General features: G+C 46.7%; 1 protein-coding gene across 5 annotated transcripts in view; it reads left to right on the top strand.

The window, feature by feature from the left end:
* BACH2 (BTB domain and CNC homolog 2) overlaps positions 1-11,454 on the top strand; it is a 431,172-nt gene extending 419,718 nt beyond the window's left edge. For all 5 annotated transcript variants that reach the window (XM_053591945.1, XM_053591947.1, XM_053591946.1 and 2 more), the window contains 2 exons: positions 2,491-2,697; positions 5,519-11,454. In XM_053591945.1, coding sequence (XP_053447920.1) covers positions 2,491-2,697; positions 5,519-6,001 — 690 coding nt within the window. In that variant the 3' untranslated portion in view covers positions 6,002-11,454. The remainder of the gene's footprint in view (positions 1-2,490; positions 2,698-5,518) is intronic.
* Positions 11,455-18,109: the final 6,655 nt, after the last annotated feature.

The following is an 18,109-nucleotide window of genomic DNA, read 5'->3' as shown; positions in this document are numbered from 1 at the left end:
ATTTGATGATACAGGGATGATACAAACCTAGCCTCAAGAGACAGGCATCTTCTCTTTGGATAATGCTTATTTGCCTGGGTTTGTCATGACTTTGAAAGTAGAAAATTTGTTCATGAGCTACCTACATCAGTTCTCTATTATTGCACAATAAATAATTTAATGTCTTAAGACAGGGATGCTTTAATGTTTCTCACAGTTTCCGTGAGAAATGTGTGAGTCAGAAAATCAGGAGGGCTCCTCAGAGCAGTTCTGTTCAGATCTCTCGTGAGGTTGAAGTCAGGTGTTGACTATGGCTGCCTCGTCTGAAGGTTTTTTGTTTTTTGTTTTGTGACAGAGTCTCACTCTGTCACGCTGCGTAGAGTGCCATGGGATCATACTCACAGCAACCTTAAACTCTGGGGTTCAAGCCATCCTCTCGTCTCAGCCCCCTGAATAGCTGGGACTATAGGCACCTGCCACAATGCCAAACTAGTTTTTGTTTTGGGGGGGGGGGGTTAGTAGAGATAGAGTCTCACTCTATCTCTTAGGCTTGTCTGGAACTCCTGACCTCAAGCAGTCCAGCTGCCTTGGCCTCCCAGAGTGCCAAGATTACAGGTGTGAGCCCCCAGGCCTGGCCTCATCCAAAGGTCTGACTGAGGCTGGAGGATCCTTTTCCAACATGCTCATTCATGCGACTGGCAAGGTGAAACTGGTCATCTGCTGCAGACGCCAGCTTCTCTCCACGCAGGAGACAGAGCTGTTTGAGGGTCCAGTCACTGCAGCTGGTTCCCTTCTGTCTAAGAGGCCTCAGGGGAAGCTGCAGTGCCTTTTACGACCTAGCCTCAGAAATTGTAAACTGAACCCTTACTTCCACTCCATTCTTTTGGTCAAAGGGCAGAAAAATGCATCGCACCTCTCAGTAAAGGAATGTCAACATTACACTGCAAAAGAAATATGAGGTGGGACGGCCACCTGTTCTGGAAAACACAATCAGCCGAAGTGCCAAACACATGCACTATACAACAATAACAAAACGCCCCATTTTCTCAGATGAGGAAATTAAGGCTCAGAAAGATAGAATAACTTGCCTGGGGTCTCATTTCTAGTGAGAAGGAAGAAAGCCCAGCTCTGACTCCTAGTCCATGCTGGCACAGCCTAGCCAAGCTATCTCCTTATTTCTCCCTTCTGCTATTGTAACCAAAAATCCCCTGAGGTTTTCATTGTTCCAGCACCCTCAAGATATGTGGGGTTCTCTCTATTCAAGTGCTTGAGATTAAGTCCTTAGATATTTCCTCCCTATCACTTGTCATTTTATTGAGTTAGGCTACAAATCTTATCAAAGTGTTGTGCGCAGGAGTTCCACAAAGACCACGCTGCCACACAAGCCGAATTCACAGCAAAGTCACTTTATTGAAGAGCCAGCCAGCGACTGCCTCAGTGTCTCAACATGGGGTTTCTGAGAGCGGCCCTGATAGCTTAAAGGGGTTGGGTTTTCAAGGCCTGGTTGACACGCAGGCTGTCCAGTGCATCCGGGTAGGATAGCAGACATTGTACAGAAGCAAGATTTTGCAGGTAGTCATATGTCATACATCTTTGTTTTAATATTTTCCCCCTATACATCTTAGTTTCAGTACTTTCTCCCCATACATCTTAGTTTTAGTACTTTCCTTCCATACATCTTAGTTTTAGTACTTTCCCTCCATACATCTTAGTTTTAGTACTTTCCTTCCATACATCTTAGTTTTAGTACTTTCCCTCCATACATCTTAGTTTTAGTACTTTCCCCACCTGGTATTGTTTAAAAGTCAGTCCAGGAACAGTTGGTACCTCCCAGTCTGTTTCCCAGGGAGTTAGCCAAACAAATTTGGAGTGAACTAGAAGCAAGAAATTAATTAGTACTTTCCCATCTATCTTGGAAACTAGACTTATTTCAATTGTTGTTTTTTTTTTTTGCAAGCTTACAGTCCAGAAATTTGCCAGGAGTTAGCTGGTATTCTTTCCATCAGAGCCTAGGCCTGCCACCTTTCTGCCTTAGCCTACGCCCACTAGGCCTAACCAAAGTAATTTGCAACTAACTATAGAGTTCTTGTAAAAGTGCTATAGCAATGGAAGATGACACATTTTTCAATATTTTCCATGCCTTATACTTCTTCAAAAATTTCAGGAATGGGGCGGTGCCTGTGGCTCAAGGAGTAGGGTGCCGGTCCCATATGCCAGAGGCGGTTGGGTTCAAACCCAGCCCCGGCCAAAAACCACAAAAAAAAAAAAAATTTTTTTTTCAGGAATGATAGCATAACATTTGTGTGTTCTTAATTCTGCTTGATTATCCAACTATTATATCTTATTTGTACTTGAACAGGAAAGAATTAGTTACTACCTTGCTTTTCAGTAGTTTCCCTATTACTTGGTCATCTTAAAAAGGAGGTTTTGAACCATTTTTTGATGTTTAACCTGCCATAATTAAAACTAAAATACAGTTGCCATAATCATCTCCTGTAATTCTTGTTTCAGGTCAAACTTCCTTTTCCTGTAGATCAGATCACAGATCTCCCGAGGAATGATTTTCAGATGATGATTAAAATGCACAAGCTGACCTCAGAGCAGTTGGAGTTCATCCACGACGTCCGGCGGCGCAGCAAGAACCGCATCGCGGCCCAGCGCTGCCGCAAGAGGAAGCTGGACTGCATTCAGAACCTGGAGTGTGAGATCCGCAAATTGGTGAGTGGGGCCCAGCAGCCCAGAGTGACCAGAATGATGAAAAGCTGCAGCCGTGAGGGCTGGAGAAATGGAGGGAAGGGCCACCCTTCAGGGAAGTTTGGGTTCATTTGTAAACAATTTTCTCGACAGAAATAATAGCTTTACATCTGCAGTGAATGTGTACAATGTTTTATAGCCTTCAGACATTCTATAAAAGTAGTTCTTAGTTGTTTTCCATTTCACCTGTAGTAAGAGCTGATGTTTCGTTCCTGCATCCAGGGGCGGTAGTTTTCTGAACTGTTTTTGTAGACTCACCTACCTGAGTTAGGTACTGTTTCTGTTGGCCAAATACAGTAAAACCTCTAGGTGCCATGTCTGCGTCCTAGGGTAAAGGTGAGGGAGGCCTGTAATGTGGTCCTGACCCATGTCTGGGTCCTCAGACTACTTGCAGCCATCCTTTGCTTCATGGAAAGCCACCATCCTGCTGAGAACCTAAGAGCAGAGATGAGATGTGTGAGAAGCACAGGAAATGGTGTGTGTTATCCAGGTAGCCTTGGACTTCATGGTCTTTTTTTTTCTTTCCAATTAAGACCCAGCAAGCCTGGAAAATCTGCCTTTGTGTAAGGGCTCCCAGCAGCGTGGAGCCTGAGCTCCTTGGCCAGACATTGCGCCTCCACAACTCAGTCTGTAGCTGCTCTTCCAGTGTCTCCGCCATCCCTTCCAAGACTCGCCCCCTGATAACACCCAGCTGCCCGCAGTTCCTGCACTTCTCCTGCTGGCCTGCACCTCCCTGGGACAGTCCTCAGCTGTCTTGGACTCTCTCCCTAAGAGTCAGATCCTGAATCACGTCTCCAGGAAGCCATTCCCAAGTTCCCAGTTAGGCGGGCACCTGCCCTTGGAAGCCCAACCTGCCCTCTGGGCCTGGACTGCAGGTTCCTCAGGGATGAGGACAGTGTCCCAATCATCTCTGAATCCCCAGTGTCAGGCCCGTTGTTGGCTCTCGCGAAATGCTGATTGCCTCGGAACCTTACAGGGAATTGTGGCTATTCAGATATGGGTATTATGAATTTTTTCTTTCTTCAAAATTTTTCTTTAATGTTGTCTCAAGAACAAGAAAATGTAACTTAAACCACAGAGGGAAACAAGACATTTCTTGCGGATGAGCACAGGCCCTTGGCACCGGCCAGCCCCCTAGATGGCATGCTGTGTGCTCAGAGCTTCCTGCCCTTCCTGCAGGGAGCCAAGACATGTCCCACAGGGCACCTCATTTCCTCCCCCCAAGAAAGTGGCCTGGGGAATTCTGCTGATGCACAGGTGGGGAGGCCAGCACCGTGGCCAAGAGGATATGGCTGAGCTGAGCCTGGGGTCCCAGTCCGAGTCACACAGCCACGTAGGCAAGATTTCTCTTCCCACACAGGCCTCCCAGATGTGTTTTTTTTTTCTTACCCATCACCCTGAAGCAGGGGTGCTGTGCCCACTTGCCTGGTCTGAGGGGCAGGGACTGTGCTGGCAGGGGCAGCCCAGACTCCCCACTTCTGTCTCCCACGCACCCGCTGTCAGCTGCTGCAGCCTTGCATAATGTATTTCTCTCAAGCTGCACTTGTACATCTGTTTATTTTTCTTTTTTAAAACATGTTTTCTTGATAAATTTATAAGTATTTTAGCAGGTGCCTTTCCCTGTGTACAGTTCTCTCCAACAGACGTGCCGCGCCGCCTGCCAGTCTTCGTCCTTATGGGCAAGTGTGACTCTCATGTAGGACACCAGTACCTTGGGGGGGTAACAACTCTCCTCTCCCTCACCTCCCCTTCCCTCCCCTCCTTCCTCTCCCCTTCTCACACAAATACTGATGATGAGCCCTAGTCAGTCGTCTCCAATGGGGCACGGAGCACAGGTAGAATTTGCCTTAAGGGGGAACAGAGGCTAAGACTCCAGCTTCCTTCTCCTCTTGCCCATCCAAGGAGAGTCACTGCTCAAGGTCACCGCACACCCCAGCTGTCCCAGGGAGATCCCTCATGTTCAGTCCCATTGCCAGCAGGCCTACTGCTACTACGATGAACCGTGTGAAATTGATGATGATCAGCATGTTTTGTTTAATTTTTTAAATAGAAATTCACTTGTTTAGGAGCAGTTTTAGGTTCACAGCAAGTTGAACAGGGGACCCCACACACAGCCACCCCTACTGTCAGACCCTGCCTGAGTGGCACGTTTGCTGAAATTGATGAGCCTCATTGTCACCCAGAGCCCAGAGTCAGGGATCACTCTTGGTGTCGGACATGCTATGGGCTTGAACAAATGTGTGATGACATGGGCCTGCCAGCGTGGTGTCACATAGAGCAGTGTCACTGCCCAAACCTCAGCACCCCTCCCACCCTGTGCACCGGGCAGCCACTCATCTTCCTATTGTCCCATGGTTTTGCCTTTTCAGAATGTTGCACCATTGGAATTGCTTCATCTTACCTTTTAAAAATGGCAGCCTGCTACATTCAGGGGAGATTTTCAACCGCAAAATTTGGGACTGGGAGTGTCCTGGTTAATTCTCTACAAACTCGGATTTCTAGAAAACCAAAACATTAACTCCCTGAGGTTTTCTGGTGGGTGGTGATTTGCTGGTCACTTGCCTGGGCCTCGGAGGGAGGAGGAGATATTGGCAGCTCATCTGAATGGGCAGCTCAGTGGAAGGTGGGGAGGAGCGTGTGTCCAGGTTCTGTGGACGGGTGCCTTTCACATTTCTAGATCCTGGCCTAGTCATTCATGAGTTACATTTTAATGCAGAAGGTAGAAGCGAGGCCTGCGTCCTCCACTGCAGGCTTGACAGAACCTTCTCTCTGCTCTGTTGTCCAGGTGTGTGAGAAGGAGAAGCTGCTATCAGAGAGGAACCAACTGAAGGCATGCATGGGGGAACTGCTGGACAACTTCTCCTGCCTCTCCCAGGAAGTCTGCCGGGACATCCAGAGTCCCGAGCAGATCCAGGCCCTGCATCGGTACTGCCCGGTCCTCAGACCCATGGACCTCCCCACAGCCTCCAGTATTAATCCTGCACCCCTGGGTGTCGAGCAGAACCTTGCAGCCTCCCAGTGTGCAGTGGGGGAAAGTGTGCCCTGCTGCTTGGAGCCTGGCACGGCTCCCCCCGGACCCCCTTGGGCACCCAGCAATGCCTCTGAGAATTGTACCTCTGGGAGGAGGCTAGACGGCACTGACCCGGGAGCCTTCTCAGAGAGAGGACCTCCTCTTGAACCGAGGAGCCAAACAGTGACCGTGGACTTCTGCCAGGAAATGACTGATAAGTGCACAACTGACGAGCAGCCCAGGAAAGATTTCACCTAGTGACGGGGGTCTGCCTGCCCGTCCTCACACCGCTCCTGTGTAGGCGTTCTTCAGCCAGACCGTGGCACTGCTCATCTGCTGTCCTGAAGAACCAACAGAGAATTTGGTGCACACTACAGTGGTCTCAGCAGCAATACTGTTCCCGAGTATTCCCTCCTTGTTCAGGCAGGAGTCGTAGATAGTTACCTTCACAATGGTGCTACCCCTTGCTCAGGCAGGGAAAGATGACGGTGACGACACTGTCTGTCTGTGGCTTAATTCAGTCTTCACAGGGATGGACTACACCACCTCTAGGACCCAACCACGGATTTTTTTTCTCAGTGGCCCATGTCACAAACCCTATCTCAGGAATTTCTTCTGAATGTTCAATTTTTTCATTGAAGACAGCTTCTATACACATCAAAGTTTTATAGCTAGACTGTACATAGTATATATAATATATATAAAAAATATATATATATCCATATGCAAAAGTCCTGCATGCCTCGATTTTCTCATCCTAAAACTGGAAACTTCATTTTTCATTTATAAACAAGTTCCAACATTCCTCCTCTTTTGTCTCTGATGCTAGAACTAGTTTGGTAACTGTTAACATGGTCATTTTTCTCGCTTCAGAGTTCAATTCACTTGTTCTTATTTATGGACAAAATTCAACGTTGGAAGCTTTTTTTTCAAGGTTTTATTTCAGACCTTTTTTGTTTGGTTTGGTTTTGGCCCCGCCAAATGGTGTCATCTGAGCATTGTGGATTTGTTTTCCAGTTTGGGTGGTTGTTTTTTTTTCCTTGCAAATACTGTACAGTGATGGTCAACTTTGCCACTTGCACTGAGTTGGGGTCAAACCTGTTTTCCTAAATGAAGTTGTAACTTCACTATAACTCAAGTATACTGTATATTCTTTGCTTTTAGTTAAAAAGTAAAACATTTTAGCTAATTAAAAAGCACTCAGGTGATAATTATGTAGGAAAAACAATCTTGCCAAATAATGAATTTATCCTAGGATGTGTGGAGAAAATCTGCTTGAATATTTTTCTATCTCACCTCCTCCCCACCTCTCCCTAAGCCGATTTTAAATGCAGATAGGGTTCAGCCTTGACGCTGGATGTTAAGATTCCTAAGTGGGGAGAGAGTTTGGACATGTCGCTCAAAAGAACATCAGAACAGCAGGAATCCATGCTTTCAGACCAGAACTCAGCAGGCAATGCTCCTAGAAATCTAGATAGAACTGTTTTCTCACCCAGGGAGTAAGTCCCATCCACCTCGACACTTCATCAGGCCTCCGCCTGCTCTTAAAAGTGTCGTACAGCAGGACCTTCACCTCCGAAGGACATGGCTCGCCGGCCTGCTCTCCTACCCGGGGTCAGCCTCCCAGGACATGTCGCCTAAGGGGATGTGAATCGCAGCCCCGAGGGCCCTGCCTCTAGGTGGCAATGTCCTGGTTAGTGCAGCGCACCCTGGGAGGAGAGAGCCAGGCAGACTCAAGCCTGAGATCCACCCCGCACACAAGCTGACACATTTCTTTCTCCCTTCCTTCTCCTAATGCTTTCAGTTGTATTCGGAGGTTCTCCTGCCATTCTCCTGTTTGAAGTCAGACTTCATTCTGAGGCTTTGGACATCAGCAGGAGCCTTCCCTATACCCTTCCCCAAGCACACACCCACCGCACCCTCACCTGATGATAATTTTCTTCTCTTGCTGCGAAACTGGTTGGCTGGCAACCCAGAGAGAGCAGCGTCCCTTGGCTCTGGGGCATGTTGGCCCCTGGGCACGTTTACAGGAAGGTGTGCCCCCAGGAGGAGGAATCAGCTCCCTCCCTCCCGTGGTCCCGGGCCTCCCTCCATCTCAGCCCTGAGCAGCCCACAGGCCACTGCAGCCTGGCTGGGGAAGAGTCCTGAGCAGTTTGATATGGGGATGGGGTGGTGGGCAGCGGGGAATAGGTGGTTAACTTTGTTTCTTTATTGTGCCATTGTTCAGAGAATATTAAAGCTGCATGTAAAAGGGGAAATTAGTATATGATGTAGGCAAAAAGTGAACTCATAGTAACATATGTTTTAGTATTATTAACTTTTTTCTGTACAAATATTAGCGCTAAATGTTTAAATATGTATGAATGCCAGAAATTTGTTGGTTCATGCAGTAGGATATGAAAAAAAAGGCTTTTCTTTTAAACTGGTTCCACTTTTAAAACCTGCCTCTGGGTTTTTGTTTTTTTCCCGTGTGTGTGTGTACATGTGTGAGAGACAGTTGTTGGAATTTCTCGGCCTAGTAGAACAGTTCTGTGCTTCACCATGACATTTACCTTTGTGGAAACGGTGACAGCTAGAATTCAAACTCAGTGTGAACCCCGGGACACTTCACAGGTGTGTGCTATGGTGGAGTCGTCCACGGACAGTATTTTGTTTTTTAACTTTGTTGCCTTTAAGTGACCTCTCCTTTTAAAAAAAGAAATTATTTCCACTCACATCATAACCAGGGCCAAGCCAGCTTCCAGGCGTGAGTTACTTGGTGACAACTCACGGGCCACATTTGATCCCTGTCCCCAGGCTTCTGTGGTCCCACAGCCTGCACCTTTGAGGCACCCAGGAGGGGTGGGGTCTCTTTATTCCCCCCTGACTCGGCCCTCCTCGTCCTACCAAGCCCTGCCATAGGAACTGGTTAAAGACGCTGCTCTAGAAACTGTCTTTCGCTTTCTTAGGGGTTTTAACATGTTATTTCATTCATGAACCACCATGAACAGTGACTAGCTGTATGCAGTTTTGTTCATGGGACGTGTGTGTCTCTTACTGTTCTGAGCATGTGCTTGTCAGAATTATTTCTGGGTTGATTCAAAAGGAGGACTTGCTGGGGACCTCAGCAATCCAAACCACCTCAAGTGGAATTTAGAAACCTGTCTCCCTGCCCTGAGACCCTGCAGTCAGCCCCATGTCTTTCATAAACATGAAAAGCAAGTGAATAGCAAGGAATAATGTTTGCCCGGTTTGGTGATGTTTGTGTTCTTACAAAAATAAAGGACCCTGCAACCATGGATTATTGAGGAGGTCCCTGGTTGCAGGTAACCTGAGGCTGATCAGCACCCACCCTAGTCTAGTGCCCCACTTGTGTCTCCAGACAACCTCCCTTTGTCCAAATTGGTCAGACTTCGGGCAGGTGAGTACTTTGCTATAAGTGTTTGTTTCTCTGTGTTATTTGGGGGTTGCCTTGAATAAAATTGAACTTCATCATATACTGATTCTAGAACAAAACAGTTACAAAAACTTTTTAAAGAAAAAAACGAAAAGACCTGGCAAAATTACAAGGCCACCTGCTGCTTCTCTTGTGAGTTCCCTGACGATGACTGGAGCATCAGAGGTGGTGCAGCAGGAAACCTTATTTTGTATGTCGTACCAGTAATTTTATTAAAAGTTTCCTGCTTTTAAGATGCATTATAATTTTGGATGTAATCCTTGCCTTGCTTTTCCATGGAAATTAAAAAAAAAAAAGGCCTAATGATCAGTATGCCACCTGCCACTGCCCCTTCCAAAGGCTTCTGGGCCCAGCCACAGGACTGCGTTAGAGGCCTGGCCGGTGCACACACCACGTGAAGTTTCAGGCTGTTGTCAAGAGGCCTGAGCCCACAGACTTTTAATATTTTATGGTTGCTATTAAAGAAATAAACATTTGAATACAACGAGCCTTTTAAGAAACTAAAAAAGCCTGCCCCAGGAAGCTACTCTAGATCTTACGAGTAGCACAGTCCTAGAAATGAGTAAAAGCCACCCACAAGGTTTCTCAAATGCTGTACCCCATTTACAGTAGGAAGTGACGTCAAATTGCTCCACTGTTGCTTACAATTCAGGAGTCTGAGATCTAGAAGAGAGCGAGAATCAGGTTTGGTCCTCAAATCACTGAAGAATAAGATTTTTTTTTTTAAGAATAAAGTTGTTCACTCTGTCATGAGTTCATATTTCTTCCTAAAATTGAGAATTTTGTTGTAAGTTCAATTTCTGGCAAGTCAGCCCACAAAACAATGCCCTGTTTGGAGTTGGGAAGTGTGTGTGCGTGGAGGCATTCTGTGTTCAAAGTGTATGTTGATAATACTGCCCGAGCTGTCCCATGACCCAAGCATCAAAGACTGATGTTATAGAATAGAATTTATTTGTACACAAATAGTGTTTGTACATAGCAAAGACTTAACTGTGGCAGATTAAGGATAAGTTATTCAACAGACGGTGCAAAAACATTACTTGCAAAGAAAAGTAAGTTTATATTTTCCTATGCTCCATCCTGGGAGATAATATTTATATCAAATTAATGTCAGTGCATTTTAATTGAAAGAGGAAAATGATGCTGCCGTTTCGTGACGGTTTCCCACTTGGCTGGAGAGGCCACCTTTCGTAGCTTTGATTTAATGTTGTGACATAGTGTCTGCGTTTTGCTGTCAAGCAATGGATAAACAGTTCGGACTTCCATTTTCATTCCAGTTTATTGACCTCAGATAAAAACACTGGCCCTTCTTGGAAACAGAAGTGCACAGAGACCATTAATTTCAGGTAGACTCGAGTCCAGTGCCGAGTGCTCCTGTGGGGATAGTCAGACACATGTCCTGGGAAAGAGCAAAGGGACTTGAACAGAGCGGGGTTTGCCTAAAGACAGATGCTAAATCTTCTACCAAAACATGTCTGGAAGCAGAGGGGGCCTCCGCCGCGCTCGAGTCCTAATAGTGCTTTTTGCACGCATGAGTGCTGGGATGCCCATTTGCACTCTGACATCAAAGACTCAGCACTTTCTAATGAGTAATCAGGAAGATTCCATGTGCGTTCAGGAGCTTTGAGTGCTTGTTAGATGCAGGGACCACGGAGGCAAGCACCGCCTTTGTTTGTGAGGCCAAGAGGGCCTGTGACAATTTGTTCCAGAACCAGTCTGATGCAAGTGCACCTCTAATATTTGCCTTACGGACTCCAGAGGCCATATTCAAAACAGGGTCTTCTCAGTGTATGCAAGGGGCTGCAGCCCCTCCTCTCTTCCTCCCCAGGTCGAACAATACGGACAGTTTTCACACATATCTACCTGTATAACCCTCTGTACCTCTCATAACTGGTCAACGACTGTAACAGGTTACATCAGGTGTTTTTCTACATACTTTTTACACAGATTCTATGCGAATAATATAACTTAACTCAATGCATCATTTTATTATACTAGTTCTTAGGCTTGTCCTTATTTTTTTTCTAAGTGATTGTGATTTCTCTTGTGGTTTTTATTGTAAAGATAAAAGGCTATTGATGCTTATTCTCTGTAACTAATTTTTACCTTTGGGAGGAAAAAAGCATTGCTATGAACTAATGAATTTAAACTTCACTTACTGTAAATACACTATTGTGCAAAAACAAATTTTCACCCAATTGAATTGCTAGTGTTAAATGAATTTTGTCTAGACACCATTTCTGTTGATGAAATAAAGACATATCATATGCATTGTAAACTGATTTCTCTGCCTCCCGTCCCTGTGCCCCAGATTACAAAGCAGGAAGCCTCAGGAAAGCTTTTCACCCCACAGGCTGTTTCTCTCCCTGTAGTTTGCACCCTTGCCTACTACCTGATTCTCCTGGTTAGAAATCTTAAAAACTCGATGATGCTAATGTGGTTCCCAACTTCTGAATTTAAAACATCCGTAGGGCTGTGAGAGTGGAGGAAGGGCACTGAGCCCAGTGTCTTGGTTTGGCCGACACGCCCTTGCTATGCACAGCACCACAAGTGACGGCTGAGACGTATTTCTTGCAACTACCCGTGATCCACAATTATATCAAAATATAATAAAAGGTTTGATTTTTTTTAAACTTAAATGAAATCAAATGGAGAAAAAGGCATTAAACCAACACCAAGATGCAGGGAAAGGCGTTTGGAATTGTGACTGTGCCCACTTACTGCCAAGGACACACTCTGAGAAATGTGTCTGAGGCGCTTGTGTGCTCGTGCAGACATCACAGGGTGTGAAACCTAGACGGTGTTACTGCAGCACCCCTGGGCTCCATGGTGTTGCCCATTTCTCCTGGGCTGCAAACCTGTACAGCACATTATTGTACTGAATGCTGTGAAGAAATTGCAACACAGTGGTAAGTATTAGTGGACCTATTTTTTTTTTTTTTTTTTACAGAATCTCACTCTGTCACCCCAGGTAGAGTGCCATAGTGTCTCAGCTCACAGCAACCTCAAACTCCTGGGCTCAAGTGATCCTCCCACCTAAGCCTCCCAAGTAACTGGGACTATAGGTGCCCACCACGCCTGGGCAGTTTTTCTGTTTTTTAGTAGAGACAAGGTCTCACTCTGGCTCAGGCTGGTCTCGAACTCCTGAGCTCATGGAATCTACCCTCCTTGGCCTCTCAGAGTGCTGGGATCATAGGTATGAGCCACTGTGCCTGGCCAAGTATTAGCATATCTAAAGATAGAACAGGTGTTAGACTCTTATGGAACCACTGTCATATATGCGGTCCATCATCAACCAAAATGTGGTTCTTGGCATATGACTGCACAGATAAGTGTATGTGATGGTTTTATCAGAGTTTGATGTAAAGGGGAAATGCGATACTGAATGGCCATCCTCACAGGGGCCATGAATAGCTCTAGACTGGAGCCCTCATGGGGGCTTGGGCATTCCCTCCTTGGGGGAGGGAATGCCCGAGCATGGAGCAAGAGGCGTCAGCCCTCCTCCAGTCCTGCTCCTCAGGGCTGGTCTCCACAGGCACCTCCTGAGTCCCATAGAGCTTCCCAGAGAGCCTGGAACAGGCCTGCCAGTGTGTTATGAAGAAACCCCGTCAGCACATTTTAGGTGCAAGAGGCAGATCACCTGAGGAAGTTATTCAATCCATTCTGGAAGAAACAGGTGGGTCAAAATCCCCAAATTTTCTGTAGGAAAACCTGCCCCTTCAACCCCGACATTTGCTTTTGTGGCAGCAATGATAGTCCTCAGCCTCCCCAAGTGCTGGGATCACAGACGTGAGCCACTGCGCCCAGCCACTGTGGGCTTTCTGATGTCCCTCTCTGGCTTGGCTCAGGATGCTGGGAGGCAGGAGGGGAAGGAGGTGCTGGCTCCTCCTCAGGAATCACCTGTCAGGCCACAATCACAGGATCACTGCTGCCGATGAACCACCCCATGTGCATATCAGCCAGTGTATGATCAGTATTTGGTTTCCATGGTGTTTATCAACTAAAAATCCAACTGAGTTCATCCCCAAGAAGTGAACTGATGAGAGGAAGAGAATGGAAAAGTATCTCGTATAATTTCTTTATAGACAAGAAGCAGGTTTGAGCCCAATCAGAGTGCAAAGCTCCAAGCCGGCTCTAGCCCCACATTCAAGGGGCCAACTTCTGCTATTGCCACCACTGCCCAGCTGGGCCACTCTCTCTCAGCAAAATGCCACCCCAGGCTGCTAGGGCTGGGGAAGAGGAGCTATATCCCAGCCTCCTCGGGGCACCAGCCCTTTCCCTGGATTGTCTGTGGTGGCGCACTGTCCCCCCTGTGTGAGCATCAGACCTGCCTCAGGTAGTGTGTTGGGGGGTGGGGGGGTGTGCGGTCAAGACTGACCCCAGCTCCACAGGGAAGGGCCTCCTGCAGTGGTGAGCTGGGGTTGGGAGCGTCATGACTCGTAACCTGGCAGGTGTTCCTGCAGAGACTGCGGGTCCCCAGGTTCTTCTTGCTATTTGAGCTGACAAAGATAGAACGCTCCTCCTGTAGATGCCCAATGCTCCTGGTGCATTATTTTTTCATAATAGATGAAAGTTCTAGAAGCATGTTCTGAAAGAGATAGGAAACCAAAAAACAAACAAAACAGACTCAGAGGGGTTGTAAAAGCCAGCCTTGCCCTCCCCACCTGGGACTATGTGTAGGTCACAAATATCAGGAAAGCAAACAAAACTGCGGCCGAGGCCAGTCCTCCCCATGTTTCCACAAAGATGAGTGTCCTTATAAGGTCCTGCTGCTTGACAGTGTTTGCTGTGAAAGATCTAAACCCCGCCTGCTGTGTCCTCCTCCTCCCATGGCTGTGTTCCAAATCCAAGCCTAGAAATAAAAGATCCACCTCATCCTAAGCATTAGGTCCTCTATAATTACTCATATTTTTGGCTTTGAATAATGTGGAAGAAGAAAATTGATTCAAATACAAAATGTTCCACTTTGTAGTAATCTGTCTCTGACACTGAAAATACACTGAACTCAGGCTGCCCATGCAGGGAAGCAGGAGCAGTGAGGGGGCACAGGAAGGAGCAGGGTTGAGTCAGGCAGGCTGAGGACAAAATTCCAGCTGTCTTCTCACCCAAGGGTTCCCACACCCCAGTTGTGAGACTTTGGACAAGTTGCCCACTTTCTCCTCTGTAAAACAGGGGCTAATGGAGGGCACACAGAGGAAGTCCATTGCAGCACCAGACGGTGAGCGTGCCCTGGGTAAAGAAGGCATCCTTCCTCCTCCTCTGTAGATTCTTAGTTATTTGATAAAGTGTGTAAAACTTCTCAGCCAAAAAGTTCAATAAACTATAAAAATCCACTCTCCAAATGTCCACCTAATAACCCTTGTTAATAATGTCGACTCAAAAAAATACCTTTTGCAGCCCAGCATTGTGGCAGGCGCCTATAGTCTCAGCTACTTGGGCAGCTGAGGCAAGAGAATCAGTTAAGCCCAAGAGTTTGAGGTTGCTGTGAGCTGTGATGCCATAGCACTCTACTGAGGGTGACATAGTGAGACTCTGTCTCAAAAAAAAAAAAAATACCTTTTGATATGAGACAGAACCTACAACTCAAAGAGAAATCTTTAGATGCTATAAAGAAGGATAAAAGAAAAGGAGACAGGAATAAAAGCCTTTTACTATCTAGACAGATGAGGGATTAATATAGTACCATGTAAGAGTACTACACGTCAGAATAAAGAGGAATATTCCTCAAAATTAAAAAAATTTTTTGCTCACTTGATGAGCAAACTAGCCAAGCAGTGTGGTGGGCTTTTGTAGTCGCAGCTACTCAGGAGGCAGAGGCAGGAGGATCACTGGAGTCTAGGAGTTTGAGGTTTGGGTGAGCTATGATGCCACAACACCCTACCCAAGGTGACAGCATGACACTCTGTCTCAAAAAAAAAAAAAAAGATATATGCATGAGACACTCACTACAACATTGTTGTAGTAGGAAAAAAGTTAGAACCAGCCTAAGTGGGCATCAGGTAGCTTACAGTTCATCCATGTTGTGGAGAAGCATGAGCTGATGTAAAGACAGAGACAACTCTACAGATGCTGACAAAGGAGGCTCTTTGAGATACATCAAGTGAGCAAAAGCAAACTGCAGAGACATCTCTAGAAGTGTGATCACATTAATATTTTTTTAAAAAATAACATATGTGGGCTTGTATTTGTCCTCAAAGATCGAGTGTGAACTTTCCCATGGGTAGGTTCACATTTTACTCTGTGTTCTTTTATATTGTTTAAATTTGTTTAAAGAGCACATATTAATTTAGTTTGAAAAATTACTACCCCACCACATTCCTCACAGGTGAAGACACTCACTGGTGTGGAAGTTCTCAGCACAAAGGGCAGCATGGGCTCCAAACACCCAACCAGCCTTCCTCCCTGTGCTCAGTCATGAAAGTCTACTGTCCATGCCCAGTTAAGTCTGTCCTCCAACAACCAGCCTTAATAGAAACTTATTCAGTAGTCAAAAAATTTGGACTTGAAGAAAATGTAGTATTTGGGTGACATCAGGGAAAATGTCCGGGAATATAAAATCGTGGCTCTATCACAGAGCTTTCTGAACTTATAAACCACAATGGATTTCTTTCAAGGACATATCATAAGTGGCAAAGCAATTGTGATCCTACCAGGAGTCATTTCACTCAGAAATATCCAGTGCCGGCTCGGCGCCTGTGGCTCAAGTGGCTGTGGCGCCAGCCACGTACACCTGAGCTGGTGGGTTGGAATCCAGCCCGAGCCCACCAAACAACAATGACAGCTGCAAACAAAAAATAGCCAGGCGCTGTGGTGGGTGCCTGTAGTCACAGCTACTTGGGAGGTGGAGGCAGGAGACTCACTTGAGCCCAGGAGTTGGTGGTTGCTGTGAGGTGTGATGCCACAGCACTCAGCTTAGGGCGACAGCTTGAGGCTCAGTCTCGAAAAAAAAAAAACAAAAGAAATATCCAGTGCCATAATTGGATTTTACATGAGTCCTAGAAATTCTGTCATCTTGGACCTAATAAAGCATAAGAAGTCAGTGATTAGGCCAAGATGGGTGGATTGCCTGAGCTCACAGGTTCAAGGCCAGCCTGAGCCAGAGTGAGACTACATCACTAAAAATACCTGGGCATTGTGGTGGCACCTGTAGTCACAGCTGCTTGGGAGGCTGAGGCAAGAGAATCACTTAAGCCCAAGAGTTTGAGGTTTCTATGAGCTGTGATGCCATGGCCCTCTATCGAGGGTGACATAGTGAGACTGGGTCTAAAAAACAACAAAAGCATAGCAGAGATCAATGAAATTGAAACAGGAAATTAGTAGGGGATATCAAAAAAATCAGGCCGAGTAACAGCTTCCCTGCAACTGGGCACGGTGAGTCTGGGGAGATAAGACTCCAGACATCTCTGACTGGTGGGATCTGCCTATAATCATCCCTTTGAGGATACAGGGAGTCAGCAAGGGACTTCTGGACCCCAAGAGGAGGACAAAAACAGTGGGAAACTGGCAAGTGGTTGCATGTGTTCGATCGACCTAATCATGCCGGCAACCGTAAGTACAAGCAGCAGTGAGACTGCAACCGGAAAGGCCTTACCTGTGAACTCTTTCAGTGTTTCTGGACTTGGCACTCAATTGAATTGCCTTGGGGAGAGCTTGAGCAGGAGTGCAGAGAACTTTGAGCATTGTCTGGGGCCCCAGACAGAGCCACTGAGCTGGGCTGCAAGGAGCCATTGTGTGAGAGAACTGCCCCGGCAAGGTCCGCCCTTAGGGTCCCAGAGCAAAGATTGTGTGGGACCTAATAACCTAGTGACTCAGCAGCCTAAAGGTGGGACAGAGCTGCCTTAGGGGCAGAGTGAGACGGTTTTGGCACAATGGAGGCTAGGGCTGTTGCCCTGGGTAGAGTGCTGTGACGTCACAGCCCATAGCAACCTCAAACTCCTGGGCTTGGTGATGCCTGGACGTCCATAAGATCTGTGCCACGACCCCGCACCAACTGGGCCTCCCCATGCCCTGACCAGGAACTGCAGGAACCATGCAACCCTGCATCCTCCCTCTTGTGTCCTCCCAGCCTCCAAACTTGCCCACTTGTCTGCCCAGGGACTCTGGTAGCTGCGTGCCCTCTGGAGCCCTCCCTGCCTCTGTGCAGAGCCCTTCTCCTGGCTAGAGACTGCTAGACCCTTGGGCTCTCTGTGCCAAAGTCACTGGGTGCCAGGCACTCCCAGAACCATGTGCGCCACCTCCCACCCTGTTGCTGGATCTGGGTGTGTCACACGCCAGCATTGCTTCCACAACCAGAACTCCCTAGCTGAAGCAGCCCAAGAGGAACTACACAGGGTCACTACCTACAAAGATCAAGCAACAATAGAGTGATTCCGCTGGAGTCTAATCTTGGAGAGACACCTCCCCAACTCTGAGGACGGCCAGAGGCAATGGTGAAAAACAATCATGAGGCAAAATCAACAGAAAAACTCTGGCAATATGAATAATCAGAGTAGATCAACTCCCCCAAGGATCAATGGGGCAGACACACCACAACATCCCATGCACAAACAAATAGTTGAGATGTCAGAAATCAAATTCAGAATCTGGATAGCAAATAAGATTGAATTAGAACTCCAAGCAGTAACCCAAAAGATATCTCAAGAATTCAACAAATTCAAAGACCAAATGACCAAAGATTTTGACACATTGAGACAAGAAGTTGCAGCCCTCAAAGATCTGAGAAACACAGTAGAATCCCTCAGTAACAGAATGGAGCAAGCAGAAGAAAGGATTTCTGACATTGAAGACAAAGCTTTCGAACACTCTCAAACTCTCAAAGAGGAAGAGAAATGGAGGGCAAAAACACATCACTCTCTCAGAGAGCTCTGGGATAATTCGAAGAAAACCAATGTTCGTCTTATAGGGATCCCCGAAAGTGACCAAGTGGCTTA

This window comes from Nycticebus coucang, chromosome 5 (assembly GCF_027406575.1).
Source record: "Nycticebus coucang isolate mNycCou1 chromosome 5, mNycCou1.pri, whole genome shotgun sequence".
Taxonomy (NCBI): Eukaryota; Metazoa; Chordata; class Mammalia; order Primates; family Lorisidae; genus Nycticebus; species Nycticebus coucang.
This window is presented reverse-complemented; position numbering and strand designations above follow the sequence as displayed.